The sequence below is a fragment of the Lithobates pipiens genome, unplaced genomic scaffold (assembly GCF_037356315.1).
Source record: "Lithobates pipiens isolate NorthernLeopardFrog02 unplaced genomic scaffold, aLitPip1_a1.2 Scaffold_8, whole genome shotgun sequence".
In the NCBI taxonomy this organism is placed as follows: domain Eukaryota; kingdom Metazoa; phylum Chordata; class Amphibia; order Anura; family Ranidae; genus Lithobates; species Lithobates pipiens.
The window spans coordinates 502,845,630-502,860,534 of NW_027507903.1; the positions used below are offsets into that span (position 1 = coordinate 502,845,630).

The 14,905-nt window shown below is 40.9% G+C and overlaps 1 protein-coding gene across 2 annotated transcripts in view; it reads right to left on the reverse strand.

Moving 5' to 3' along the window:
- Window positions 1-3,074: 3,074 nt before the first annotated feature.
- The window catches only part of LOC143960540 (cyclic AMP-responsive element-binding protein 3-like protein 2), an 89,476-nt gene continuing 77,645 nt past the window's right edge, over window positions 3,075-14,905 (reverse strand). For both annotated transcript variants that reach the window (XM_077469247.1, XM_077469246.1), the window contains exons 7-9: window positions 6,200-6,258; window positions 4,951-5,019; window positions 3,075-3,264 (exon numbers count right to left, since the gene is read on the reverse strand). In XM_077469247.1, coding sequence (XP_077325373.1) covers window positions 3,090-3,264; window positions 4,951-5,019; window positions 6,200-6,258 — 303 coding nt within the window. In that variant the 3' untranslated portion in view covers window positions 3,075-3,089. The remainder of the gene's footprint in view (window positions 3,265-4,950; window positions 5,020-6,199; window positions 6,259-14,905) is intronic.

The window sequence follows — 14,905 nt, forward strand, 5'->3', positions numbered from 1 at the left end:
CTGCCCTGTGGCCCAGTCTCCGAAGGGAAGGGATCATACTCTACTTCAGTATGTCACAGTACATGTTGGCATTCATGGTTCCCTCAATGAACTGTAGCTCCCCAGTGGTGGCAGCACTCATGCAGCCCCAGACCATGACACTCCCACCACCATACTTGATTGTAGGCAAGACACACTTGTCTTTGTACTCCTCACCTGGTTGCCGCCACACACGCTTGACACCATCTGATCCAAATAAGGTTATCTTGGTCTCATCAGAGCAGAGGACATGGTTCCAGTAATCCATGTCCTTAATCTGCTTAAATTTAGCAAACTGTTTGAGGGCTTAATTGAACATCATCTTTACAAGAGGCATCCTTTTGGGATGACAGGCATGCAGACCAATTTGATTCAGTGTGCGGCATATGATCTAAGCACTGACTGGCTGACCCCCCCCCACACACACACACACACACACCCCTTCAACCTCTGCAGCAATGCTGGCAGCACTCATACTTCTATTTCCCAAAGAGAACCTCTGGATATGCTGCTGAGCACGTGCACACTTCTTTGGTTGACCATGACAAGGCCTGTTCTGAGTGGAACCTGTCCTGTTAAACCAATGGATGGTCTTGGCCATCATGCTACAGCTCAGTTTCAGGGTCTTGGAAATCTTCTTATAGCCTAGGCCATCTCTATGTAGAGCAACAATTAATTTTTTTCAGATCCTCAGAGAGTTCTTTGCCATGAGGTGCCATGTTGAACTTCCAGTGACCAGTATGAGAGAGTGAGAGCAATAACACCAAATTTAACACACCTGCTCCCCCATTCACACCTGAGACCTTGTAACACTAAGGAGTCACATGACACCGGGGAGGGAAAACGGTTAATTGGGCCCAATTCAGACATTTTCACTTAGAGGTGTACTCACTTTTGTTGCCAGCGATTTAGACATTAATGGCTGTGTGTTGAGTTATTTTCAGGGGACAGCAAATTTACACTGTTATACAAGCTGTACACTCACTACTTTACATTGTAGCAAAGTGTAATTTCTTCAGTGTTGTCACATGAAAAGATATGTGACATGTGCTTATGTGTGGTTTGCAATTTTGTCACTTTGATCCTTCACCCACAAAATTGTTATAGCTGTGTTTCGTTTTTGTTTTTTTTACTTTTTAATTGTTATGATCTGTGTGCCCACTAGATGGCAGAATCATACTTTACTATATATTTCAATACGGCAGTGTTGTCACATGAAAAGATAGAATAAAATATTTACAAAAATGTGAGGGGTGTAGTCACTTTTGTGAAATACTGTACATTAGCCTGGAAAATGTTAAAGGCATTGACCTCATTTATATTGAATTTAAAATAAAAAAAATGGGCTTTGAGTGCACCATCTCTCTTCTATTTCTGTATAGCATAGGGGTGCAAATTAAATGCATCTAAACCCTAGAACAATATATTGAAGCTTACCAGTCCTTATATGTAGTGGCAGTATTCGTTTTTATTTTTTAGGCTAGGTTCACACTAGAACATGGTGCGGGAAACCCACAATGCGTGCACATTTCCCGCACTGCATTCAAAGCGCACTTACAGTTAGGGAAAAAAGTATTTGATCCCCTGCTGATTTTGTACATTTGCCCACTGACAAAGAAAGGATCAGTCTATAATTTTAATGGTAGGTTTATTTTAACAGTGAGAGACAGAATAACAAACGCATTTCAAAAAAGTTAAAAATTGATTTGCATGTTAATGAGTGAAATAAGTATTTGACCCCTTCGCAAAACATGACTTGGTACTTGGTAGCAAAACCCTTGTTGGCAATCATAGGGGTCAGATGTTTCTTGTAGTTGGCCACCAGGTTTGTACACATCTCAGGAGGGATTTTGTCCCACTCCTCTTTGCAGATCCTCTCCAAGTCATTAAGGTTTCGAGGCTGACGTTTGGTAACTCGAACCTTCAGCTCTCTCCATATATTTTCTATGGGATTAAGGTCTGGAGACTGGCTAGGCCACTAAATGAACTTAATAAGCTTATTCTTGAGCCACTTCTTTGTTGCCTTGGCCGTGTTTTTTGGGTCATTGTCATGCTGGAATACCCATCCACGACCCATTTTCAATGCCCTGGCTGAGGGAAGAAGGCTCTCACTCAAGATTTGACGGTACATGGCCCCGTCCATCGTCCCTTTGATGTGGTGAAGTTTTCTTGTCCCCCTAGCAGAAAAACACCCCCAAAGCATAATGTTTCCACCTCTATGTTTGACGGTGGGGATGGTGTTCTTGGGGTCATAGGCAGCATTCCTCCTCCAAACATGGTGAGTTCAGTTGATGCCAAAGAGCTTGATTTTGGTCTCATCTGACCACAACATTTTCACCCAGTTCTCCTCTGAATCATTCAGATGTTCATTAGCAAACATCAGATAGATGGATGGGCAGTCGCTGCATGATTTCAGTCCTTCGCGGTGTAGTGTGTTACCAATTGTTTTCTTGGTGACTATGATCCTAGCTCCATTGAGATCATTGACAAGATTCTCCTGTGTAGTTCTGAGCCGATTCCTCACTGTTCTCATAATCATTGAAACTCCACGAGATGAGATCTCGCATGGAGCCCCAGACCAAGGGAGATCGACAGTCATTTTGTGTTTCTTCCATTTGCGAATAATTTCACCAACTGTTGTCACCCTCTCACCAAGCTGCTTGGTGGTGGTCTTTTAGCCCATTCCAGCCTTGTGTAGGTCCACAATCTTGTCCCTGACATCCTTGGACAGCTCTTTGGTCTTGGCCATGATGGAGAGATTGGAATCTGATTGATTGTTTCTGTGGACAGGTGTATAGAAGACACCTGGGAGCCAGAAATCTTGTGGATTGATAGGGAATAAAATACTTATTTCACTCATTAAAATGCAAATCAATTTATACATTTTTTTTTAAATGCGTTTTTCTGGATATTTTTGTTCTTATTCTGTCTCTCACTGTTAAAACAAACCTACTATTAAAATTGTAGCATGATCATTTCTTTGTCAGTGGGCAAACGTACAAAATCAGCAGAGGATCAAATACTTTTTTGCCTTCACTAGGTTGAAAAAAAATTGGCAACATCACAAACACTTAAGGCATCATGGAAAGGAGGCAGAGTAAATTTAGACTGCAATTCATACAGTGGATATCAGGACTGGTACTCACCATCAGACAGGTGCCAGTTTGGGTGCTCGCTGCTTTGTATGAGCGGTTAACTTTTCCGGCTACCATGGTCTGGAGACGCTGCAGCTGCTGCAAGAGGGTCCTGAGGAAGAAAGATAACATGGAGGAGAATTAAAAGGCATGTCAGGTATGAAAACAAGCTTTAGTTACCGAGGGGCATATTGCTAAACTCAGCAAAACTACTTATTTTCATATCATTGCAGTCCTTAATAATTAGCTGCTATATTTCACTTGTCTTTTTCCAATTTCTAAAACCTTCATCACTATTAGGGTACTTGTGCACAATACTGATGTTTGAACATCAGTATTCATGGCCAAAATGTATTGTATTTATTTTACGTGCATTTGCACATACGCACGTACACAAAATAAACTCATGCTCTCAGAATGGAATTTTAAGCTCCTCAGATGAACAACTGACAGACGTAGTTGTGTATTTGCTCATATATGCTCATATGCAGATAAAATATGATTCAGCACAGATTTCTGTATTTTTTTTCTACTTATCTATGCATAGCACATATTTATGCAATTGTTAAAAACAACATGCTGCATTTAGATCAGTTAAAGAAAAAACATGTTAGCATAAAAGCGCTGCATTTTTAGGCAGCAGTTTGCAAAAGGGCTTATACACAATTTAAATATCGTCCAACAGTTAGTGCAGTACATTACAAAATAAAGGGAGACAATACAGTGACAATTCAGGAGGGTTAGGTGCACCTTGCTTGTGAAAATTCACAATGCAGTTCTGATACTGAAGTGTCCAAAGATGGCGGATAGCAGGCAGACAGAGGAGAACAATGGTGCAACATGTCCAAACTATGCCCAATAAAGCAGTGGTGTCACAAGCATATAAAAGTTAGGCAGCCGAGGCGCCAAGACGAAATTGGTTGTTGCTGTTGCGACCTGGGGTTTGTTGAGCCCTGGTACTGTGTTAACATGCGCTGCATTAGGGTAGCCCTTCTAATCAATTTGCTGCCAACACACCTAAACGCCCGCTGTGTGATTCAGCTCACTGCAATAGGTTGTCTTAGTGTATTGTGGTGCTATTCAAAATGAATGGAACTTCAGCACATGTAACATGAGTTTCTGAATGTTACTACAACCCATACATGTAATGGGTCTGAAGGGCCTGTATACAGTATGGCTCTCCACTGAACTTTTCAGCCAACTGGCAGGAGACAGCTTAGCTTTAGACCAAATAATCTACAGCTTTGGGGTTGCCTCTCTTTAGCTTTTCCAAGCAAAATGCTGCCTATGCAGATACTCTGAGCTAAATGCTCTTCTAAACCAATGTAATCTTAACAGGCTCTAAAAGTAAATTCCAAAAACTATAGCACAATATCTTCAGAATACCAAGAACTACAGTTTAGACACTAGGGGGCACCATTGCACTATCATAAAAACATCAGCTGTGCATAATGTATAGACAGGGACCTATTTTTTTCCAAAATACTTTTAACTGTTAACTTTAATAAAGGCATAAAGCTGGCCATACACTATACAATTTTCTTTATAAATACTTTCAACTATGAAGTGCAAGGGCATGCCTGATTGTTTACAAATTGAAAGTGCTTAGATTGGACCTCATATATGGTTTTGATTAATCTAAAAGGAAAAATGTACAAGAAAATTGTATAATTTATGGCCATCCTTACTCATGTTACACATTATACCACCCAATCCGAAATTGGTTGGTAGTGCAGCAATAGGGACACAGAATTCTACCCTCATGATAATTATTAGAGAAAAGGAAGCATTATCTTACCTGTTAGCAGTTTCTAGAACTTCCACTTTCTTACGCAAATCGCTGTTTTCTGAAGAACAATTCTCCACCCTAAGGACACAGCATAGAGATCTGGTTAGTGAGTTGAGCTGGTAATTTTCTCTGGTTTTGTCTTTCATGCGTGTGCCCTTCCATGTGTTCCTGGCTGTGAAGGCCAAGTATAGGTGGGGCCAGGGGCCATTTCTTTGCTACTGGTATCAATTTAGTCAGGGGACACACTGGGCACCTTTTCTACCATTGTGCTATGTGACCAGTGTACCCCCTGTGCATTTAAGGACTGGGCTAGCTCCAGGCCCATCTTCCCCTAATCCCTCCATTAAAATGCATGTGCTCCCACTGTGGAGACGCTTATAAATTCAGTAGTATTAGGAATGCAAGCAATACACAGGGTGCCATGAAGAGGCCTTGCAGCTTAGGCATGTGCTTGCAAATATGTGCTAAGTAAACCCGTTTTTAACGCAGACTGTTGGACAGGTTAATTTGGTTGGTAAGCAGACTGGTTGGTGATTTGAGATGGGAATTTTCTCTGGTTTTGTCTTTCATGCATTTGCCCTTCCATGTTCTCCTTTTTGTGAAGGCCAGTTATAGGTGGGGGCAGGCGGCCATCTCTTTGTTAATAGCGATCAGTCAGACCAAACCCAGGGGGAGATACATAACAGTCCCTGGGTCCTAATGATGTCATAAATGCTTAAAGTAGAAGACTTGCTGCAGCAGCTGATCAAATTAAGTGTTTCAACAGTCTCATTCGAAAGAAGTCGATCTACCAATCAGCTCCTGCTTAACAAAGAGGGCAACACACACAGATCGAAATTTAGATGGTCACGGCTGAATTTCAATCTGTGTGTACTCAGAATAACGGTAGAGAGATAACAACACTGCCTCTGCTGCAATGAAATCCAAAGCAGTGCTGTCAACCCTGCTTAAGTTCTTCCTGCTGTACTAAAAAACACCCCCTTTATGTTATGGAGGTGAGGAGAGGGGAAGAGATGTTCTGTAGTTCAGCATGGGCTAACAATGTTGCATGGGAGGTGTTATTAGCTGCCTATAGGGGGTTAGTAGCTCACTGAATTTTAACAGGTATTTTTCTTTACTTGCCTCATTTTATAATGAAACAAAACATGCTGAAATGTGCAGGTATTAGAGTATTGTACTAAATTGTGTTTTTATTTTTTTTATTTTGCATGTAAACTTTCTAAACTTGATATAGTAAAAATCACTGCGATCCAATTACCTCTTCTCCAAGCTGTCCATATACTCTTTTTTCTTTCTTCGACTTTCCTGGGCTGAGATCTGCAGAGATAAACATATGTTAGGGTATTTGACTAGCAGTAATATTACATGGAGACTTTGACTTCCATTAAATACAAAATGACTTTCTTGATACCTTCAAACAACATCTCTAATAAACCCAAAAACCTGTGAATGGAATTGAGAGGTTTAATTTCTGATACTTCAACATAAACTGGTGGCATAACTCAGTTTGAAACCCAATGAGCTTTCCAAATGCCACGTTCAGCTAATAACTCAGATTTTCAGCCACTACACAAACCATAGCTAGAGCTTGGCTGTAGGATTTGCTCTCCCTCGTGGAAGTACAATCCAAGATCCATTGGATGCTCATCAACGACAAATTTACTGATACAATGCATAGCTTTCATAATGCCTGGGGCACGTGGATTTCACACTTTAGGCCACCGGAATATGACCACCGCTTACTCGACTTATGAGTAATGGACCCAACCACCCATCACTGAGTCATGGTCCCCATACCCCCTGGGATGCTCCTCCTCAGAATCCCACCACTCCACCCCCCCCCCCCCCCCCACTTTGTTCCTCTTCTTCACTTCCATTCACTACTTCAGTATATCCTCTATGACCCTCAATTGAAGCCCCGTTAGAGCCCGAGATGCCACATTACTTTCTTTCCAGTATGCTGAACATTCGTAAGCACTTTGTATGGCTGACTTGCATGCCAGGCTAGTGTCATTGTTATCTTCTTATGGTTCTGTATTTACTGCTTTTAAAATCAATAAATACAGTTTTTTATTTATTTTTATATATAAAAAAAAAAAAAAAAAAAAAAAAGACTAAGAATTTTTTTTTTATTTATATGGAGTTTTCTTTAAAAATGTATGCAGGGAGTGTCCAAGCATTGGATAGGTAAGAATTAACAGCAGATTTGTGTTGCCTTTCCACATACTTTAAGATTACAATGGGGTTTAAAACGTATCCAAGTAAAAAAAATAAAAAATTGATATATTGCAGGTTACCAGTAAGGTAAAAAATGTAAAGTGATAATATATAAATAAGGCACACACAAAAAAAGCAGCGAATAAAATAAACCACACGAAATACAGCTCCTCTGTTGCAAAAAGCAAAATTTGATGATTTTCCAGACGCACATTACTTAATAGTAGACGTCAGGGCTAATAAGATTAAATCTGCTCCCATCCAATTCTAAGCCCTATACTAATTATCCTGTTATGGAAAGATGTCTATACTTACCCAATTCTAAGGGAGGTCTGGTCACCTGATCAGCTCCCACTGCCGACTTCAGAGGAGAAGAGGGACAGCAGACAACGGATGCCCCACAGTAAGTCTCTGGGTCCCGCCAAGGCACTGCAGTCATTGTCGCTGCTCTCTCCAGCAGCTGGCAGAGGATAGATCACGTGACCGGACCAGAGCGCCCTTAGATAAGGTAAGTATACATATACATATTATTAAGGGGGAATATACATATACATACATACATACATACATATATATATACACATATATATATATATATATACACACACATACACACACACACACATATATATATATATATGTTGGAATCAGACAGGAATTATTATTATACATCTACACCGCTGTTTGTACAGCCGAACGCAGCCATGTTGATGTTTGCATGACACATGTTTAGAATGTATAGAGGAATGTGGCAGAATCTGCATATCAAAGGAGTTACCTTCAGCCCAAATGGTGCACACAAGCTTCAAAGAGATTGATGACAAAGACGGCCCAGGGCACATCAGATGGGACTGGCCACAAAGCCAAATATGGCAGAACAGTCAGTAATATTAGGAGGGCTGTCATGTGAACACTGATTGGTCCAAACCAAATGGGACTGGCAGTAGGGTGTGGTATGGCTGAGGTATGTTTGACAAAAAGTGTTGTGACCTGAGATCTCTCTCTCTGTCCCTCTGTATTCCATCAGGAGACCCAGTCATGAGGTGTGGCTGCGAAGGTCGGATAAGTATGGCTTAGATTGCACTGTGATTGTATGCTATGTATTATTGTAACTTTTATTGATACTTGATGCACATTTTCCTTATTTCCTTGGGAAATAAATAAGATTTAATTGACCTTAAACGTGTATTGATTTCATAGCCAAGGGTGATAGCATTGTGATAGTAACAATAACATGTGCTTAGCATATTGAGTGATAGCTAAACTATAGGGACTGAACAAAGGAATACGTAACTGATAATAAGAATAGAGTGTATTGATCAGTTACTTCATTTGGCACCCCAGAAGGCGTGTAAAACGTATTTTTACACAGAATCCACAAAAATCTAAGGTATTTTTGTTTGAGTCCCTGTAAGCACAGATGCTCAAAGCCACCCAGAACTGGAAGTCATCTTTAGTGTGGACAAGATTAGCGCTGGCTCGCGAATTCTGAAACCACGCTTGGATGAGCAGGAGGATTCTGGGAGATATTCCACTGGTAGAACGGACGCGTAAAACCTGGTGAGAATTGTGACTGATATATATATATATATATATGTACATTATTGTTGTGTTTGCTGCAGAAACTGTAACCAGAGGGCAAATTGGCGCACTGGCGAGATAAGGGACTGATCATCCCTGGTTATGTGATATAACCGCAGATTGACAGGATAAATCATACAATTTTGAGGGAAAAGTGGAAATATCCACGTGATTGTGAAAAAGCGGTCTGTCCCAATAGAAATTCCCTATGACCTGCTATCGGGTAGAAGAGCATTGAATAAGAGTGTGTTCTCCTACAGAAATTCGTGGGTAAACGGATTTGTATTTGTTGTTGTTGTTTTTTTTTTTTTTTTGGGTGGGACTACAGGTCAAAGCTAGCTTCTAAACAGCTTCCTCTATGTCGTTGTGTGCTTGGTATCTGATTGTTTAGTGTATTGCTAATGCACAGTGTTGGTTAGAGAGTGGCAGGAATTACCATACATCTTTGAGGAAAAAGTGGGAGAAGTATAGGTTTTTATTTCTACACACGTGAGAGTGAAATAGCTCTGGTCCAATAGAAGACCAAGGCATTGATTAAGAGTGTGCCTTGTGTCTTGTATGCTGTAGAACCACAAGTCACTGGAAATTTAAACGGTTCGTATTTTTTTTTTTTTTGTTGTCCATTTGTTATCTGTTTTCTTTTGTCTAAGCAAGTTTGCTCAACCAGTTGGTGTGGATAGGCTAATTAGCATATCAATGGAAGCCATTGAAGGTTTCGTTAGCAAGCATGGTGGGATTAGATTTCAAATTACTCACAAAGGTAAATTAACATATCAGTTTAATGAACTTTTAAAACAATGTGATGCACATAACAGTCGCATATTTAATACATCAAAAAAAGGCAGGAAACAGAGAATGGCCAATGCCTTATGCATGTTAATGAGAATGAAAGAAATTGCGGAACAAAAAGAATTAGAATGGTTTGCTGATAGAGAAAAAGTGATGGAACAGGTAAATGATATATCAATCAGGATTGAAAAGGCTGATGCGGATGCTTGTAATCGGATTAAACAATTAGTGGCTGAGAAATGTGTATTGCAACAGAGATTAGATGAATTAGAACAAACGTGTAAATTGAGAGAAAGTTGCATTGCCTCTTTGAATCAAAGGGAGGCTGAGAATTTGCAGGTTATCACAAGGCTTAAGGCACAAGCAGCCATAATGGAATTATCCTCCAAGTGTGCAATAGTGGAGGTACCCTCCACACATGCTCAGGGTAGAGAAAAGCCAGAAGTGAAATATGAAGAAAACCCGTATGCTATTATCACTGCAAATGATAGTACTGTGATGGGAATCGATGTGGAAGAAGCAAATAAAGGTGGGATAACTGCACTTGAAATTGACTCAGGAGTTGACACTTCGGATGACTCCTCAGACAACGAAAGTGTAAAGTCTGTGCATTCCAATCGCAGTAATATTATCCAGCAATGTGGGTTTCCAGCGCCATATGCTAAAAAAATGGCCTATGCAGGGAAACCAGAACTAAAATGTTTTTTGTGTAAAAGGGGGGGTCACATTTCAAAATATTGTCGGGCGGCGAATAATGATATCGAAAGGAAATTATACCCGAAAACGACCCCAAGGCTTCAGGTGTGTTATTCAGCCAGGTGGGGTAGCCATCCACAGCATGGAACCCATAGTAATCAAACCCATTTCCCGTTTAAAACGCAAATGCGGGGTCTAGAAACTAAAAAGCAATATGTAGGACAGTTGTGTAGAGTCAAAATGGAGATAGACGCATGGTTACTCAAATATAGCACTGGGGGAAACAATGTTAGCAGAACTTAGTGAGCTGCAAGCATGGTAAGAATATTCTGGTCAATGTTTCCCGGCTATGAAAAAGGTTTGATGTAAGTTTCAAGTTCAGAATATGATAGAGGACCTGGATATATACGGTATATACATTTTTTTTTTGTTTTGTACTTTTAGGGATAAACCCCTGAATTGGTATTGTGGTTTTTCTTTTGTGTGGTTAAAAGATGTTTCTGTTATGAGTTTTTTAATCTTGTGTTTCTTTACTCTTCTCTTATTTGTCAGTCTTTGTAAACTTTTCCTGAGTATCCAATACTGCTGATTAACATAAGAATTGTGTGTAATCACTTGTGTGTTCCTTTTTCCAGAGACCAGGAAGGAGTTAAACTGGTTCGTATACAGACATTTGCATTTGTTTGCAGGTCTCTCAAAGTGAGAACAATGGGAAAATATAGCAGAACATGGGTTAGGTTATTGTAAATGCATAATCGATTATCACATGGTACCATGAGCTCATTAGTTAGTAATTGTTTGCAAACAATGAAAAATAAATAGTACTAAAAAGAGTTACAAATGAAGCTAAAATGTTGTGATGATACATATGCTTTGTTTTTGTTTTCCCCATTAACTAATTGTATTTCAGATTGGAATAAGCACTCTTTGCAGGAGAAAAGTCCATGGATGGTGTTAACTAAAAGTTGAGTGTTTGTCATTGTTTTATGATGGTTGTCTTGTCATGTTGTTTGTGTGATCATGGCCAGATTTTTATTGTTTTTTTTTTAATTTATTTTTATTTTCATTTTTGTTATTTTTTTTTTTTTTTTTTTTTTTTTTTCTTCTAAAAAAAATTTTTGTTGATATTGGTTTAGTCCTCTATGTTAGTTATATTTTTATTCAGGTGGAAAAGTAGTAGGTCTAATCCACCTGAAAGGGGGGGAATGGACAATGCCCTCAGTTAGAACCAGTCACCTGAAAGGGGGTAGTGCATACATCGTAAAGATACAGATAGATGCATTGTTTTTTTTAGTTTGTAAAATTTGAAGTTTTTGAGAAGCAACACTGACGTTCAGTTTTAAACGGTTTTTGATCATACCATGGGGATCCATTTTACAGCGGGTGTAGCCTAAAGAGGTCATGGTTGTTTGGATAGTTTGGTCAGAGTTGCAGAAGCCAGGAATACTGAGGTCCTGGGCTCCAAGGAGGGAACTATAAGTAAACATGGTAAGCGATCAGATATTGTGGATAAGAATTTGATACTGCTCTTGTTTTCACTTCCAGAATCCAAGTGGAGCGAGAATTGGAGAGGCTTCTGGAAGATGGATGACAGATGATCATCTGGTTGGCAGTTTGTCTGTGCCACACCATACCACAAATTTGTTCTGATAAACATCAGGAGAGGAAAAAAGGAAAAACTTGAAAGATTCAGAATATACTTGTTTTTTTGGTATGGACAATTTGGTGCTAATGCTGAATCTGAAAGACTGTGCCTAGCAAGAGAACTTGTGAAATATTTTGCTAAAGTCTCTCCTGATGAATGCAAACATGTTATTTATACATGTGCAATGGGTTGGAGGTTGGGGAAGAGTTATGACACATCCAATCCGTCAAAACATGAAAATGTAAAATATGTGGTTTTTTGTTGGAAGGAGGAATTGAAAGAAGAAAGGTTTTAATGTATTACATGTATTGGTGTAAGGGAGTTAATATGGTGCAGGTACCCAGGAGGCATACTGGCGCTTATGCATAATAAGGTAGCTGTGGATCAGACTAAAGGGTGCCAGGTGACACATCAATGGGGGAAAACTTCCTCGTAGGGGTGGTGTCTCAATCCTAGCGGTCCTAGAGAGAAGCTTTCGGTTACAGGACATGCGGGACACCAGAACTAGAGACGAGGAAGATACGCCCGGTTGGTGTCTCACCTGAGAGGTTGAAACCCTGCACAGATAATGCCAGTGAATACACACAGGAGCATGCTCCGTTAAAATAAAGGGAACAAACGCTGGCTACCAGGGTACCGTAGGACTTCACCACATGGTGCTGCAACATCTCATGGTGGTTGACAAAACCTATCACCCTATATGTGCTGAGTATACACTGAATCAGGTGCGGTTATTGTACCAGTGACTTACTCCCAGAGATGAGAATGAGGTCCATGCAGGATGCTTATTTCTGAGGAGTAACCCGAAAGAGAAGGGATGTATTCAGCACTATATTGGGGGGGAACAATAGCTGGGATGGGTGTTGTTAATGGAGGGGACATCAGCCTCCTGAGGAACAAACTCACAGCCATAGCTTCAGAGAAGGAGCGTGACTTTGTTACCCCGGGAGATTGGTGGTATCCTTGATAACATTCAATGAAATCACAGAAACACTCAGGTTAGAGTGGCTCCGGATTTTGTCAACCATGTTGAGAGGTTGGTAGGGAAGACAGAAACCTGTCATTGGCTCTGGCGCGCACTCTGTGGCAGGTGGAAATATCAGCCAACATCAAGCTGAGTATACCGTCTCTGTATGAGGGGCAGTGGCCTGATGAGTTAGCGTCACCGCTCAGTAAGATTTTGCCAAAACACGTTGCTTACACTAATCCAAAATAGTGGTCGAATGCCTGTATGGGTGGTACTAAGTTGGATTGTGAAAGGAGTTATGCTGTATGTTCTCATATACAGAAGTGCAGACTTGGTCTGTATATTTGGTGGCAGCAATGGGCTTACTGACTGGGGACTCTATCTTGTTGCATTTGAGGCTATATCACACATGTGATCAGAGAAGATGAACGCTGGAGGCAGGTTGATATTTCCCTTTGTCGGAAGCATGACCATGATGTCCTTGGTAGGCCAGGTCAATACATGGGGATGAACGAATAATGTTGGGAAGTTATTTCTCTCTGTATTCTGGATGGAGAGGTCATTGCTGGGAAGAAGGCACCCAGGTATTATTTAGGACATAGGCGAGTTTTTGTTTCTTTGTCCTAAAGAATACCGGTGTAGTGTTAGTCATGGGACTCGAGGGTTCCTTGAACCTAACCGTAGGTAGAGGTGCATGGTACACAATGGGCGTGATCTCTGAAATCCAGGTACAGGGGTGGAATTGTGTGGGTTTGGTAATTGTTGTAAACTTATATGTGTAGTTAAGCGATATTTATCTAGAAGGGTCTCCCAGTTGTCTATGCAAGTTGAGGGACGATTTGACAGTGAGCTCTCTGTGTACAAATTGGAGACGTTGCTGCCAAGTCAGAGCCCTGCAACGCCGCTGCGAGCAAGCCTGCCTAATCCCGACCCGTATTTACAGTAAAAGGTTATAGGAGGTTGGGAGCGGGGTGCGTAATACATATATAAGTATATATTATGGTAATAAGTTGATTTATGTTTGTGGTAGAGTATGACCTATGGGTATTGTAGGCTAGTAATATGGGCAAGAAGGCCCTCCTCAAGACTCTGGGTCTGAAAGCTGGGTGATATGTTGCTCTGAATGGGTGCTGGTGAATGGTGAATGAATGGGCACCCCTTGCCTGTACTGCCGTCCTGAAGATACCCAAGATACAGAATGGTGACATGGAAGCTGTCGCTGAAGAATGGTGGAGATGTGTCACTCAGTGGCAAAGCGGCACGTGTTGGGAAACATTACGTGGTAAAACAATTATGGACTGCTCCATAGGACCTGTTTCTGCACACGTTGAAAACACAACGTGGTAAGACACTTGTGTACTGTTCCATAAGAGATGTCTCTGGAGCGCTCGTTGGAAACAACCACGCGTTACACAAGCTAAGGACTGTGCCACAGGTGCTGGTTCGGAAGCACATGTTGGGGAACCACACACGTTAAGACAGTTATGGACTGTTCAAAAGGAGCCGTGTCTGAAGAAGGGTGGTATGCGCCTTTTAGGCGCAAAGCGGCATATGTTGGAATCAGACAGGAATTATTATTATACATCTACACCGCTGTTTGTACAGCCGAACGCAGCCATGTTGATGTTTGCATGACACATGTTTAGAATGTATAGAGGAATGTGGCAGAATCTGCATATCAAAGGAGTTACCTTCAGCCCAAATGGTGCACACAAGCTTCAAAGAGATTGATGACAAAGACGGCCCAGGGCACATCAGATGGGACTGGCCACAAAGCCAAATATGGCAGAACAGTCAGTAATATTAGGAGGGCTGTCATGTGAACACTGATTGGTCCAAACCAAATGGGACTGGCAGTAGGGTGTGGTATGGCTGAGGTATGTTTGACAAAAAGTGTTGTGACCTGAGATCTCTCTCTCTGTCCCTCTGTATTCCATCAGGAGACCCAGTCATGAGGTGTGGCTGCGAAGGTCGGATAAGTATGGCTTAGATTGCACTGTGATTGTATGCTATGTATTATTGTAACTTTTATTGATACTTGATGCACATTTTCCTTATTTCCTTGGGAA